General features: G+C 29.4%; 2 protein-coding genes across 5 annotated transcripts; both read right to left on the bottom strand.

Annotated features, from left to right (window-relative positions):
• Positions 1-1,164: 1,164 nt before the first annotated feature.
• LOC123297724 (heat shock 70 kDa protein 4) lies at positions 1,165-11,495 on the bottom strand. 4 transcript variants are annotated; one of them, XM_044879482.1, is made up of 7 exons: positions 11,218-11,495; positions 8,754-8,952; positions 5,258-5,441; positions 3,999-4,493; positions 3,039-3,428; positions 2,085-2,413; positions 1,165-2,014 (listed from the first exon to the last, which is right to left on the bottom strand). In XM_044879482.1, the coding sequence occupies exons 1-7, from the start codon at positions 11,331-11,333 to the stop codon at positions 1,202-1,204; spliced, it is 2,526 nt and encodes an 841-aa protein (XP_044735417.1). In that variant the 5' UTR covers positions 11,334-11,495; the 3' UTR covers positions 1,165-1,201. The 4 variants fall into 4 exon arrangements, with proteins under 4 accessions (XP_044735417.1, XP_044735418.1, XP_044735420.1 ...); XM_044879483.1 differs by having other exon boundaries at positions 1,165-1,993; XM_044879485.1 differs by having other exon boundaries at positions 2,199-2,413; positions 11,218-11,494.
• Positions 11,496-13,684: 2,189 nt separating this feature from the next.
• LOC123298185 (charged multivesicular body protein 2b) lies at positions 13,685-16,051 on the bottom strand. The gene is made up of 5 exons (XM_044880115.1): positions 15,793-16,051; positions 15,638-15,729; positions 15,266-15,563; positions 14,182-14,288; positions 13,685-13,805 (listed from the first exon to the last, which is right to left on the bottom strand). The coding sequence occupies exons 1-5, from the start codon at positions 15,824-15,826 to the stop codon at positions 13,716-13,718; spliced, it is 621 nt and encodes a 206-aa protein (XP_044736050.1). The 5' UTR covers positions 15,827-16,051; the 3' UTR covers positions 13,685-13,715.
• Between the last annotated feature and the right edge of the window lie 392 nt (positions 16,052-16,443).

Raw genomic sequence — 16,443 nt, 5'->3', positions numbered from 1 at the left:
TAAATCGTCTTATCTTAGTGCGTCACGATTTTTAACAAAAAATGGGTTGTGCTAAAAAATGGGACAAAAATGTTAAAAGGTGATTGGGAAAGGAAAAAATACCGTCACGAAAACACTTTGATGGCGATATAATTAATATTAATGACTGAACATAAATTGTGTGATTACCACATAATTTCCGATATTTTTTTACAGTGCAGTGTACTACATCCGTTATTAATTGATCAATTGGTCATTATTACGATAAAAATATTAGGTAACAATTATGACTATTACAAAAGGTGCATTCGGAAGACGAGATCAATTAATTATGATTTTCTTCTAAATGGTTCATAAAATCAATGATCGTGTTTTATAATCTCAAATATTGTCAAAACTTGATGATCTAAGCGTCAAACTAAGCCGAAAATAATATGACAAAATAGTAAAAACGTGTCAAATTAATTCAAAAATAATGAATGTTCATACGCTCATCCAAAGTATCTTCTGAATGCGTCCAAATTTCGCATGAATCTGTTGAATATATTTTCAATAAAATTTTTAAAAATCCAAGTATTATACGCATAATTATGTCCCCATATACATACACACACACAAAATATACATCATCACGTTCAACGAATATTACAATCCTTTAATAGAAAGAAAATTCATTATCACAATCCATATTTAATATTTTGTTCAATACATTCCTGAAAATCGAAAATGATTGACACAAAAAATTCAAGGCTTTTCATATACATCTCAATAATTAGCTTTTAATATATAATTGCAATATATATATATACTTTTTTTTTTATGTAAAAACATTATTTTGATGGCGCTTATTACGAGTATTAATAATTAAATTTTAAAAGCAAATAAGAAAAAAAAAATACCGACTTTTATATAAAAACAAAATATAAATGAAAAAAAAAAAAACAAAAAATAATTTGTACAAATTTTTAAATAACACACTGATGTACCAGCACATATTTGGTGTTCTGTAAACCGTTCTAGAAATTTATCGAAAAACAAAAAAACCACAAAACAAAAAATCACATTAATTGCGAGTTTCGAAGGGATTATCTCCGGTGTGGTAAATAAGGATAAGTGTGGTGAGCAAGGGGGATAACAGGAGAAAAGGAGAAGTAAATTGTTTAGTTTTAATATAATAATAAGTAATTATAAAAAATAGGATCTATTAAATAAATCTCGATACTTATTCTACATCCATTTTTTCATCTGCATTATTCTGACTATTCGTATGATCTTGATTTGCTTGTTGATCCGCTGATTGGTTGTTATCACCACCTTCTTTGTCATCCTTTGGTGGAGTTGCTGGTTTTGGTGGTGGTTTATTTAATATAGGACTGATTGTGCTCTCTAATGATTGCTTCTCTTGACGTATTTCACTGACATACACTGGCGGTGGTAAATGTTTGGGTGCATTTGATAATTTGCTACGTACATCCTCTAGCCAATTATGTGTTTTTTCGATAGCTTGTGCTATTTTATTGACATCATCGTCATTTAAATGTGCATACTTTGGATCACGTGCACGTATTTGGTTCAAGGCTTTTGATGAAATTTGTAATGATGCAGCTAATTGTTCAATTACTTGAGGTCGTAAATCATATTCCAAACGACGTACTTGTATGGGTTCACCTTGTGTTTTTAACGATTGTAATTTATCATGGTATATTTGACGATTACAATCTTCACCTTCTTCTTCGTATAACCAATTTTCCATGGCATCTAATTGATTCACAAGATTGACACGATCACTTTCTGTAACAAATGCACTTAATTCTCCATCAGACGATAATTTTCCACGTAGTTCGTATACATATTCTTCTAAGGCGTTACGTGCATCGGCCCGTTCCTTTTCTTGTCGATCAGCTGAAATCATTTTGCATTCTTGCTCAACTAAGTTGTTCAACTCATGAGAACTGAAGCCATGCGTACGGGCTTCAATTGGTAAATCAATTGTTTTAACAATCTGCTTTCGTTTCTTTTTATCAGTTGTTTCATTCTAAAACATAAAAAATGATTAATTATAGATTTACTTGGTATAGTAATTTTCGCTCGGGGTAACCACCTACCGGCTTACTAAACCAGGTGGTTATCCTTTGCGTCCAACTCGTTCCTGATCCACCACCTACCTCAGTGGGATTTTCCATATTTTGACTATCTTGATTCCCACCGGCATTATTTACTTCACCATTTTCTACATTGTTTTCTTGGTTTTGCTGTTGACCATCTTGTTTTTGATTCTGTTGTTCTGCGTTATCAGCTTCTTCTGTTTCTTTACGTTCCATCAATGATGCACTTGAGATACTTAAAATTCCATGAATATTAATACGAACTTTTACTTTAACTTTTTGTGAATCACCCTCAGATGTTGGTTTTACATCTTTTATAATCCATTCACCTTTAAATGAAAAAAACAAAAATATTTTAGTCTTTTCAACTCTTTTAAAAGATTGAAATAATATGCAAATTCGCATTTCTGAAGAAACGCTCTCTTAGAAATGAATTGCCTATTTGGAAGTTTGGCACATTTTCTATTAATTTAATCCATTTTAATCCAAATGATATCTTAGGAATTAAGATAATTACAAACAAAATTTGTTTGACGATAAGAAACATTTTAAACATCAGTAAGCCAAAAAGTCATTAGATTCAATTGATTTTTGACTCAAGAAAATAGTTATAAAGTAAAATCGAATATGCTCGCCTAAAATTATAGACTTCGAATTCCTATGATCATTAAAAGTTTAAGGACACCTATCAACCTTACGTGTTTGCACCACTATGATCTCGCTAAAGTTTTGTGAGGTTTTTAATGTTTTGAGTGGGCTAATCGAATTGATGATGCTTTTTTGGAGGACTTAACATTTTTATCCCATCCCGTGAGAAAATTCTCAAGTAAACAAGAAAGTGTTACATTCATTATTCAGGTGAATAAGAAAAAAAAATGAAAGGAAATAAATACGCTCCAAGTTTTAGAGCTCGGCTAATCCTTTTTATTTTAAATTTTAATTGTAGTTACTTACCAATTTCAGGTACTGGATACGGAACGTTTTCAGAATAAGATGCACGAATTGCAAATGGCTCACGTCTATAAAACGTGAGTAACTTTGAAAATGGTGTTGGATGATTAGCTGGAAATACTTCCATTTCACCTTCTGCATCTTCACCCATACTTGCATCCCAACTTAATTTAATTGGATATGGTTGTACATCAGTTACACTAAAGTCACGAACACGTACAGCTGGCGATAGCATAGCACATTGTAATGCACAACCACGTGAAACAGCTTCATCTTGATTTAAAGTTGTACTTGGTGTTCGTCCAAATACTTTTTCAATTAATTGTTTTAATGCTGGAATTCTTGTTGAACCACCAACTATTTCCACGGAATGAATATCATCAGGCCGTAATTCTAAAAATAAGAAAAATCATGATTAGTTAATTGACTTTTCGTTATCGTTACTAACGCATTTATTACATTAAAAATAATACGTTAACGCCTAAATTTATTTCTACTGCGCTTTAAAGTATTCGCTTACGTAAGATAGCGCAAGCAGCGTTTAAGTGTGAATTTTTATGACACAATATTTACATTCAGCAATTTTTAAGAGCACTTGATTTTTGATGTACCCAGTTTTTCATTTATGTTTTACAAATTTTGGGAGAGATGCTAAGCTCAGTTTAAATAAAATTTCCTGTCGAACTATTACAAAATTTCAAAATATAGCATCAATTTAGCATTAATTATTATATAAATAAAATCTTTTTTGCTAATATTTTTATGAAAGAATAGGTATGTTGAGTTCGGAAATCACTTTAGATCTAATTAGATCATAATTATTGTTATACAATTTTTTTTCTTTTAGATTTACAAATTTACTTTCGGATGGAGGCTAGCTCAACTTTAGATGAGCAAGTCTCATTATACATTTAATTTCCTGGTCACTCACTTTGTTTAAGAAAATTTATTAGTTGAACTTACTTGATTGTTGTAAACATTGTACTAATGTTTGTTCAGCACGCTCAAACAGACCAGCACACATTGCTTCCATGTCTGCCCGTTTCATTTCACCATGAACATCTTTATCCTCCATAAAGCATTCAATATTTAGTGGTAATACTGTTGAATTAGCAGACATTTGTTTTTTTAATTTTTCAACTTCAGCTAATAAACGTACAAACGCTCTTGGATTTGATTTTGCATCAATTTTATATCGTTGTTGAAAATCTTGACAAAAGTAATTAGCTAAATATAAATCTATATCACGGCCACCAAAATTTGGATCAGCAGCTGATGCAAGCATACGTAATTTACCACGATGGAATGCACATGCTGATACTTGTAATGATGAATGTCCACAATCCACAAATATTACATTACGTGGTTTCTCTTCTGGTACTGGCAAATCTTGTTTATAAATACCGTATGCTAGCGCTGTTGCTGTTGTTTCGTTCATTAAACGAAGTACGTTTAGGCCTGCAAAAGGACATTTTATTATTAAATAGTTATCAAAAAGGCGATAAGTCTTCAGTTCTACTGGTCTTTTAGCATAATTTAATTCGCGTTTCCTCTCAATGACATTCATAGGATGTAAAGTGGCACAAATTCAAAACATTTTAATGAGCGTTTTTTTAGAAAAATGGGGAAAGTCCACGTCTTATATACATAATCTTAGGGTTCAGTGGTCTGTACAAAATTACGAACGGTAGATAATTTTCTTCCGCCAGGATTGCATCTTTGACGAGAAAACTTTTTAATATTATGAATCCCCATCGTATTGTATATTGTTGAAACTATCTTTAAAAAAAACGGGGATTAATAGAATGTTTTTATATCTTCGCACTTGTGTATTTGCATAGTATAGACAAAAGCGCATCCCGAAAGCTCTTCGCCGCTTAGATGAAAAGTATGATATAACATATAATTTAAACCCGATACAACGTATGGCTTAGACCCCCCAGTCAAACATAACACGATCTCTTCTCTTAGGTTAAAAGAAATTGCGGTTTGAAGAGAAGAGAAATTTGATTTGGTTGGCATATAAGTCGTAGTCAATGACCTTTTTGGGGACTAGACATCCGTCTGCGGTTACAAGATACCCTACTAGAATAATTCTATAGATGCAAATATTATCACTGATTAAAATAAAATAATATAAAACATTGAAATAAGATACTTCAGAAGAGGATTCACGGTTTGTTAGACATAAAAGAAAAAAATAATTATTTTCAAAAACTTACCAGCAATTGACGCAGCATCCAGTAATGCTTTACGCTCGGCATTTGTGAAGTATGATGGTACAGAAATGACACAATCGTTTACTTGAGTTTGTAATGCAGTCGCCGATACATCTTTTAATTTTGTTAATAACATTGCTGTACACTGTTCTGGCGAGAATGTATGCTCTTCACCAAGGTAATTCACCTGAAAAGATTAAGTAAGATGGTGAAAGATATATGTTTAGATATTTTGGCATTTCAAAAACAGGACCAATTTTCTATAAAAATTATTGCTATCACAATTCTACACAAGATCGATTAGTACTATCGAATTATGATTTTTCTAGGTCAAAGAAAGAAACTGTCCAGTAACTCGAACACCTCTAAAATTTAACATATTTCATACAAAAAGAAATTTTTAAATCTCTTATTCGATAATGGTTCACAATACTTAATCGATAGGATAAGTTTTTAGCTTCCGATCTGATCGGCAGTTTACTACAATTTACTAAATTTTATATTAAACGAAATACTTATCTTAAAGAAAAGTTTGTAAATGTTTTGGGATATCTGGTATAAAAAGAATTAGAATTGAAATACTGATTCAATTTAATTTTAAATAATACAAGCAAATGAATTAAATCCTGAATCAGATTCATTCACCCTAAAATGATTGTATAATATTTATCTCAAGGTCGATAGATAAAAAATTTTTTGTCGAATGTAAATGATTCACATTTTTATTTATCGCTACAAGATTTGCTAATTAATGTTTTATATTTGTGAATAATCAATATGAAATGAAAATTATTCTCACGTTAAATACACGCAGTGGCGGATTTAGACATAGGTTAAGTGAGCTATTTAGATTATGCGGAAAATTACACATAATCTAAAATAACCTATTAATTAAAAATTTTCAATTAAATTTTTCGAACTGTTTAATAAATTTTTTGATTGTTTAAGCCAACAGTCTCCTGTCGTCTAAAGAATCACATTTCACCCTTATTATTAGTAATCAAAATTATATAATTAATGAGCATAGTCCATGTTGTTTGAATAATAAACCGAGGAAATGGCATGATTTACAAATTTTTGACCTAGAAAAGAGGTCGAAAAAGATTAAGTGGTATTGAATAAGGACAGTGAACGGAGAAGACTTTAAAAATTTGGTCAGTTTTGTATAATATTAAAAACTTTCAAAGAATTAGAAACCTTTTTAGAAAATATTTGTGTTTCTAGAACTACATAGCTATCATATCAGCTTAGAGCAGTATAACTCCTAAATCCACCACATAGTATACAAAGTGGACTTAGCGTTTATTGTTGCTCTATTGTTTTTCTAATAAAACGCTACAACAGGTTGTTTAGTGTTCTAATAATAAAAATGTTCGTTACTCGTTAATTTCCACAAACGTAAAGTTATCGGTTGTATAGGTAATATAAACAATATAATAATTTTAATAAATACTATAAAATATACATTATTGAAGGTTATTGGAGGCCAATAAAAAACTATCATATCAATAACTATAAAGGTAAGTTCACACGGTTATAGTAATTATGCGAGAACTTAGTAGTCGACTTTATTCAGGTAAAACGATAAGTGAGTGCATAGTAAAGAAGCTATAAAATAGAAACTAGTAAAGTAGTTTCCTACGGTGTACAATAAGGGTTACAATAAAATCCTAAAAAAAGTAAAAAAGCCCTCCTCAAAATCTCATATTTTCGTTATTTATAAGGAATATTGATTTGAAATTTTGTACAGTCATAATGAAAACCTATTTTGTTCGTAGGCATCAATATTTTTAAGCGTTACAAACTTGAGACAAAACTTAATATACAATATATATATAAACTAAAAGTATACCTTGATATATTATCAGTTATTATTATCCTGACTAATCAGTTTTCATGCCCAGGCTGACTTTGAATCTAGTTAGATAATCGACGTTCTCAGGTAACGATAATGAGAATAATTTTTTATGGCCACTTTCCATTTACATACATGAGTATAATCAATATTTTAACAATTATATAAAAAAAAAAAAAAGTTATATAATTCCTAAGAATTTTGTTTTTACTGAAAATCTTATTCATGTTTTCTTCAGTACTAATAAATATTATTAGAATTTGCCTTAATAAAGCTTCAAAAATAAAGCTACTTTTTTTCAAAATCTTATTTTATTAAAAAAGAAATTTCTACCGCTCACTTGTTTAAAATAAAATAAAAAGCTAATTGTACACAACGAGACACTTCGTTTCTACTAAAAGAAAAATAATATTGGAAAAAGAATTCGACTCAAGCGGGGTTTGAAACCGGAATTCATGGAGGCAATGGTTTTTGTATTGAATTTTCGATTTTGTTAAACTACTTTATCTTGATCTGGAATTTTTTAAGGTTATTGATTTTCGTTTGTTTATTATTTTATCACTTAACTACAAAATCTCTATGGAAGAGTAAAAATTCCTCCCCTATATGAATTTTTTAAATATGTTCAGTTTTTTTAATTAACAGAAAAATAAATTATCTTTTTAGTTATTAACTCTTTTATTATCTAATTTTTGTAGAGGGAATTTTTTTATTCCTGGTCCCTATCGAGAAATCAATCTGATACTTATTGTACGCTCTGTATATATATATATTCTAAGCATATATGCGAACCGAAAAGGTTACGAAACACTTATAAACCAATTTCTCAATAAAATTGATGTGACCTTTTAAATTTATTTTTAGTAAAATTATTACGGTTGTTGTTACAAAAAATATTATTTAACAACTCAACCTATCGAGTTTACGGTATCCCCAAACTTATTTTCTTAATAAAATACATCGAGTTAAAAAAAATAATAATGATTTTAGAAAATTTTAAATGCATAGTACAGGAAATGTAATATGGTCGAATTTCACCCATCTTATAACCAAATGAAACATATTTTAATGAAATTTTATTGATTTATAAACACGCCTATGATCCGGATTTAAGAAAAAATGGACCGAAAAAAATTTCTGTAATAGTATCCCATTTTTGAACGCAAGGGTTAAAAACTTCAGAATTGAACCAATTCCTCTATAGTCGACAAACTCAACTCGTACTTACAACAATACTCCGGATCTATAAAATTTTCTGTTTCATTTTTTCCGATTACGCTATCGAAAAGTATTCATGGCTATTTTGTAATCAAATTAATTTTAATCAATTTTTTCCATGAACGATTTTTTGCTGGCAAGCCTATATCGTTACTTTCGTAATTAAATTATGTTTCTTGTGATACCAATTTCGATTGATTAACAAATCGGCGTAGATCCAATCGAAATGTTAGCCTGAAAAAAACCGTTCATGGTAAAATTGATTAAAATTAATTTAATTAAAAATAATCAAGAACTTGTTTTTCGATAGATAAAACTTCATAAAAAATGGGTCTCATTTGGTTATCAGGTGAATGAAGATCGACCTTATACCGGCTCTTAGAAGAATAATCCATTTTGAGAAAAAATGAACTTAAAAAATCTTACCTTGATACCAATTTTTCCATTATCTGTTTGTACTGATCGATAAGGTAACAGTTTTAACTCTCGCTGAGCATCTGGATCATTGTAGAAACGACCTAATAACCGTTTGAAATTATATACGGTGTTTTTCATATTTGTAACTTGTTGATTTTTGGCAGCCACACCAAGTATACGATTTTTTTGAGCGAACGCAACATATGTTCTGGAAATTTAAAGAAAGCTCAAATTAGTAATTTCAATTTTATGTCAAACTTCATAGAATAGACGGGTGTGTTCGGGAAATACAATGTGTTGCATGAAAATGTTCCACAATAATCTTAAATACTTCTATCAGAATAAGAGATATTCTGGATCAAAGAATAAGCACCAATCGGCAAACCTTTAATTACAACGTTTCCATATTTAATATATAGCTTCTTCAGGCTCTGTACAAAAATATACATATAAATTATTAAAAGCACTAATTCAAAAAAACAATAATTAGTGTTTTCAATAATTTATACGTATATTTTTTGTATAGCGCCTGAAGAAGCTATAAATTAAATAGGGAAACGTTAGTTTTGCTGATTGGTGCTTTTTAAGCAATAAGACGACGGGCTATGATCGACACACGATTAGAAACAGAATTTTTCGACTTTTGATTCAATGCTTAACAATAATTTCATGTAGTGCAGTTGTTAATCGCGTGTCGCTCGTCCCTATGTGAATTCACCATGAGACATAACTAGTGGTGGCCAAGTACAGCTAGAATAATTGTTTAAAGATACTGAATGTTAAATAACTTTCGATTTTTGCGCCAATTTCCTAGATCAATTTTTGTATTATATAAATACGTATTTCGACTATCAAGTAGTCATCATCAGTATGAATTAGCTAATCGTAATTACTCTTATTGTGTACGTCACTCGTTGCTAATTTGGTGCACGGTCTGCACTTGGTGCTCCGAAACTGCTAAAACTATTTGAGCATGTTGTCAGTACCTAAATGAAGTTAATTGAAAACCGGCAAGCATTAATTTTAGTTCCCGTGGTAAATTTTTCATCCTCGTGTTTTATAAAATTCTCGTTCCACTTTCTTTCATAGCAATGTAAAAGTATTAATTTGATCAGGGCAATTTGAAACATAGAAAAGTCAGGGAATATCATTTTGAAAAAACAGTGGCCACCATGATAATGCAATTTAAGAATGAGTTCCTAATGCTTGTGGGGGTGCGAAAGGCCTGTAGAAAATTTAGCACCCTATCTCTTGTCTTTTTGAGTTATCCCGCACACGGGCCACCAAGCGAATATGTGAAAATAAACTAATAAGATCATTTGATGCACACCTGTACCAAAATTTTATTTCTACTTTCAATTATTTCTAAGAATTACAAACTTAATACTAAACTTATTACATACTCTAAAATACAGAGTGTCTTTTTAAACTTGACATATATGCGAAACTAGAAAAAAAAAAGTTTAAGCGAGGAAAATGATTCAAACGAAAAATGTTAATTTCAAAGGTACTTATCATATACGGACATTAAATTCAATCTAAGTTTTCCGGTTTTCAATTAAAACCTAATTTTGATTCATAACTGGCAAACATTTTTGTTTAAAACATTTTTTTGCAAGCCGAATAGTTTAGACAGTAATTGATGGTAATAAATAGGAACAGATGGAGTATAACAGACACAAATATCGTTTTGGTCATTCGTAAAATTTTTGCTCGTACATTAAGCTCCTGTTATAACGATTTTAATTTGGCTTAGAGGGATCAATAATCTTTATTTTTTCATAATATTTACATAATTGTATTAGATAAATAAAAAGAAAAAATATGTAACTTTCATCTTTGGCGCTTTATGTCTACCACAAGCAAGAGAACTTCAATTATAGATGCAAATCGTTATGCAAGTCATTCAAAGGATTATTTCTTTTAATTTTTCGCAGAACAGATCAATTTTAGATAAAGTTGGTAGAAAATTAGTTTCGAAAAAAAAAATCGTTTATACGTATTTTATAGAGGCGGGTGTATTACATCTAGAAAAACTCATTGTCTCACAAAAATGGGTAACCCAAAAATGTTTCACTTAAGCATTAGTTAATCCACAAACTTATTTGATTAGTTAAAAAATCCAAGCCTTCGAAGTCACATGCCAATAGTTTCGTAAATATAACTAATGTTACATGTGTAGTGGAGCTGTATTGTGAGACAATTGGTTAACTGCGAAAGAATTTAGATCAAATATGAATTAAAATTGGCTAATTAGGTAATTCGGCATTATAGTAAATAATAAAATTACATCATTATATTACCGAATAAGGTAAAGTTAGATTTGATACATCAATTCATTAGTGGGTGTAATAACTAAAAGGTTATGTACTTTTACGATAAAAATATTTTTTGAAATATATTGGCCTAATGACTAAGGAAATAATATATTGATTAAATTTTAATAAAAACATTGAACAAATCATGTACTTACGGTGTTGCTCGTAAACTATAATCGTTAGCAATAGTTTCGATACCGCCGGATTTGGCGACCGCAACATAGCAAGATTCATTACCAAAATCAATTCCAATCACAGACATAGCAGCCATTTTCACACAAAATTATTAAATATAACCACGTTTTTTTTATCTAGAATAATCAATAGTTTTATTTAAAAATCGCTTTATTAGTATCAATTGAATCGCGCAATGCGGTTATAGCACAGGATATATGATTTGTAGAGTTGCTTGAAGAGTTGAAGACAAACTGATCCGATTAAAAGACGTATTAACTTCGGTGAACTTCGGTCATTCGCATAATACAACGGTGAATGACGAAGAACTTTCTGGTAATTGCTTGAATGTAGCAATAATTACTATGGAAATATTCTAGAATAAAAAACAAAAAGTGTTATTTTGAAAGTTTCAAACATACAGCAAAGAAAAGTGTACAAATAAAATGTTTATTGTAAATCTGATTACATTCTTAAAAGCGTTTTATGTTGAAACAAAATAAATAAAAGTTTATTTTCTTTTATTGTATTTCCATGCTTTATTCATAACTAAATTCATTGTCATTAATTTCACAGGCGTATATTACAGAGAAGAGGAACTAAATTTCTTAAAAGTTGATGGGAGATTATACGAAATAGAGAATATAATAAAATTTTTCATACAAAATTCTTTTTAGGGGATATTATATTACTTTTATTAGCGAATGTACTTTAAAGTGGTATATAATTTTATTCCCGAGACACTTTTACATGGCTATCGTAGTTGTTTGAGGTGCTCAATTTAAAATATACAAGATACTACGAGTGACTTAGTAAAAGAAACTGCATATACATATTTCAACCTGAACGAGAATTTTTGGGATAGAAATTTGTTCTAGTTTCATTATAATTGTTGTGAACGAAAAACTCAAAAAATACTCAACAATTGCACCCAATTTTGCTAAATGATTTAAATTTTTGTATTTTCTGATCAATTTTAAACAAAAAAGTAGTTTTGTAATTTTCTTAATTTTCGAGACAACAATTGATAAAAGTTGAAAAAATAGAATTATTACGTTTTTAAAATTTGAATAACTTTGTAAGCCCCCTTAAACTACGCTTATGATCAAATAAAGCTGGTCATGAGCTAGCGTGTATTTTTGAACGTTTCGTGTAAAGTGTAAATACAAAAATGTATATTTTTTTGTACTATACTGAATACACTATTTATGTTAAGTGTAAGTAAAAAAGGACAGTATTATTATACTGTAAAGGCTTAAGGCACCATCCTTTTATACTCACACTCAGTGTACGGCACTGAGACAAAAAAAATATATATGTGCGTATGTTGCACCTTGCACATCCGATAATTATTACATATGATTTGATATGATTTTAGAACGAATATGTTTTTCTTTTAGGTGCTTATTTTATTAGGTGCTCTTAGGTGATTATATTTATTATTAATATCTCTTTTACTAATTATAGGAAGAGTATATAACGGATGGAAAATTAATAGAACACGGCAACGATTTTTTTTTTTGGAGTTCGAAAAAAAGGAATGCTCATTATTATACCGAACAACAATTAATCGTAAAAGATAATAATTCTGTACTAAGCTAATTTCAAATAATGATTTAACTTTAATAAACATGTTTGGAATTATATTGGAGAAAAATAATTGCATATTACGTGTTTTGTAACAAATTTAATGGATAAAGTCTGTGGCCGGGAATTCTAAACAATCGGCAATACTTATGGTATATCTTTTATCAGCTGATAATTTCAAGCATAAACCAAAAATTCAAACATAAAGCGCAATAAACTCTTTTAAGTTATTGTATAACAAAAACTAAAAATTTCCTTACACAAATGAAATTTACCAAATTTATAAAACCTCCGACAAATGCACTTGAAACGTATGTAGGAACACTCTCCATTAAATTACCTTTCAAACGAAACAAAAAAAAATCAAAATCGGTTCATCCGTTTAGGCGCTACGAGGCCACAGACAGACAGACAGACAGACACACACATAGCGGTCAAACTTATAACACCCCTTTTTTGGCCGGGGGTTAAAAACGAAAACAATTTATTGTAAAATGTTAGCAATAAAGCAGTGTTAAAACCGAAATTAATGACTAAGTATGTGGGAGAGGGAGATGAACGTGATATCAAAATTTTTTTCGGTATGACGTTTTGAAGGACAACGTTTTGGGACAATTTTCCCAAGCGATTACTCATCCAAGTGAAATTTAACTTACCTATTTTCCAACTGATACTTACCAATTCTAACAGGAAGGGTGTCATTTCTCATTTAGTGCTATTCATATACACCTATTATTTTTCTTAAATTCGTAATGCTTATAAAATTAATTGAATTAAAACAGGAATGGAATTCTATTAGGTATATTAAATAAATAAAATGATTATGAAATTGAATAAAGAAAAAATATAATCTATACAAAATATATTAATATACGTTTAAAAAATATATTCGCTATTCTGGCATTTTTAATTTAGCAAGCTGCGCTTCGATTTGTGAATCTGTTGCACCAATTTTACCACTTGGCGTAGGTGCATCTTTCATCTATAAAAAAATTACATATTAATAATAATATTGCACTAATAGTCGTATTTAATAGATAAAATTGCTCTAATAAGTATTTAAAAATGGCGATTGCTAGCTATAAGTCGGAAGAAGACACATGTTTGTAATTGTGTTATCACTGATAATTTTCCAAGGAACCTAAAATACTTTTTAGACCTTTTATTACAAACGTCTTTCATTAATCTTCGTCTTTTTTTTAAAAATAAACAATCAAATCTGAATAATATACTATGTGGGCCAAAAGCCGCGTCCCATCGTGCTATTCAATCTCATTCTTTCACCGGGTAGCGAATTTGGCCCAGTTTTTAGAACAAAAATTAACCAATCTATCGTTTAAAATGGTTTGTATAATTACCTTTCCACTAATTTCAATTCCAATTTCATCTAAAACTTGACTAACAATGTTAGTACTTTCTTCTTCGTCTCCAGATTCGGTTAACATATCATCTAAAGTATCATTAACTAAAAATAAAAAATTAACTTTTTAAGTCATTGTATTTATATATTCTATAGATCTAAATAAATTTGAATAACCGGGAAAATTTTGTCATATAAGACAGTTTCAACATGGACTAACAAATAATATTGAACTAAAATTTCACTCAAAATTATTTTAAATTGGCTCATTGTGCAGGTCTTTATAAGAGGAACATTTGTTTTGTTTTTTTAAGAATATTTCACAAGACCACTAGTTGAAGCTACCTGCAAATTTTTAACTTCCTATCTTTTATGGTTTTGAAGAAAATAGACACCAAAGTTTTGTCCTAATACCGAAGTTTTGTCATAATTTGCGCTCTCACGGGTAAACAATCATTTTTACGAAAAAATGTTTCAAGCAAAAGTTGTTTATTTGTTTGTAAGGAACATTTTTTACATTTAAACTTTTGTTCAGCCTCTAACGGTTTACAAGATGGGTCCTACGGACCCAAGATCCAATTAATAGCTATATTTCATTTACGAGCTCAAACTCACATTTTACGTCCTGAGTAAGCTATAAAAATTTAAACTTGATAGCTCTTTTCGTTTTTGAGTTATCGTGTCTACGGACTAACGGACAAACGAGAATGGGCTAATTAGTTGATTTTATGAGCACCTATACCAAAATTTTGTTCGTAGCATCAATATTTTTAAGCGTTACAAACTTGGGACTCAAATTAGTATACCTTGATATATATTTAATATATACGGGGTGTACAATTTTTGTTCGAAACATATTTCTGTAAACTTATTAAGTGTTTTTACACATGGAGGATCTCAGACTTTAATCCGAAATATCTGTCTTTATTATTTTTATAATTTTCGCTTCAAACTTCCTACTTTAATTATAATCTAAGTGGTATTTTTGTAGTTTATAGACCTATTTTGTAGCCTATAAACTAGAGTTTAGATTCTTATCTCATGAGAAGTATTTTGATTAATTTAATTTCTAAAACACTTACTCATTTCTTCAGTCATATCCATTTTCATTGCTTCTCTTGAGAACGTACTTAAATCTCTACCAATTTTTTCTGGATTCATTATCTTATTCATGTCGCCCATAGTTTTTGATGTCGTTCCCATTATATTAGCTAGTTTAGCATTTGCTACCATATTTTTATTCTGTACACCAACACTTTGGATTTTACCTCGTGCTGCAAGGTTTCTATTTTTTTGTTTACGTAATTCAATTAATTGTTTTGCTAATATTCGACATGCATCATTGTTTCCTTCTTTAGCAGCTCTTTTTATTTCTAATTCCTAGCAAAAGAAAAATCTATTATCGTTGTTAAAACTTAAAAATTTTACTTTAGTGCTTTTTTTTTAATGCTTACCAACTTTTTCTCTTCATTTTCTAATTTTTGTTGATCTCGTTCGATGTCACGACCAGCTTTCCGAAGAGCTCGATCAGCTTGTCGTTGTTGTTCTAGAATTGTAAAATTAACATTAAATAAATCGCAATACTTATTAAACAAAATAATATACAGACCTTTTGGATCAGGTTTTGAAAAAAAATTAAACATTTTTAAAACTTATTTATTAGAATGTATAATTTCGCATAAACATGTAATTTTTACGAATCAATATCACCGATGACTCATTAGTACAAAAATAAATATTTGATAAAAATAATTTTAAAAAAATAACAGTGGATAGAAGTTTTCAAAAATTAAATTATAAATAGTAATTATGGTAATCGATTTATTCGAATATTTGATTTCTATGAGTTAACGTAAACTCAACCTAATTTTGATAAATTCGAGGTTGAAAATCACCTGTTGTTTTGATCATGTTGCAGGAGCGTAGTTTGAGTTGCATAAGAGGAGAGAATATTGTTTACTAAGTGGTAGTCTTCATATGAATTTTGTTTTAAAAGTTTTTATTTGATTTCAAATGTATATTGAATTCCAGTAAAAAAATAATAATTTGTATATGTTTGATTTTTAACCATTTTCAAATTTCCGATTGAGATAAAGTTCAACAGATGTTGGACTTTATTTATGACAATACAAAATAGGGAATATTCATGTATTTTTTTTATATTTTTAATTCATTGTTTACACCGTTATAACAAAGTAAAAAATATAAATACTGCTTAAAATTGCTGTATTTAAATGTAAAAAAATATTTAAAATAAATT

The sequence above is a fragment of the Chrysoperla carnea genome, chromosome 4, assembly GCF_905475395.1.
Source record: "Chrysoperla carnea chromosome 4, inChrCarn1.1, whole genome shotgun sequence".
Classification (NCBI taxonomy): domain Eukaryota; kingdom Metazoa; phylum Arthropoda; class Insecta; order Neuroptera; family Chrysopidae; genus Chrysoperla; species Chrysoperla carnea.
The sequence above is the reverse complement of the archived record's forward strand: the minus strand, read 5'-3'. Positions and strand labels throughout refer to the sequence as shown.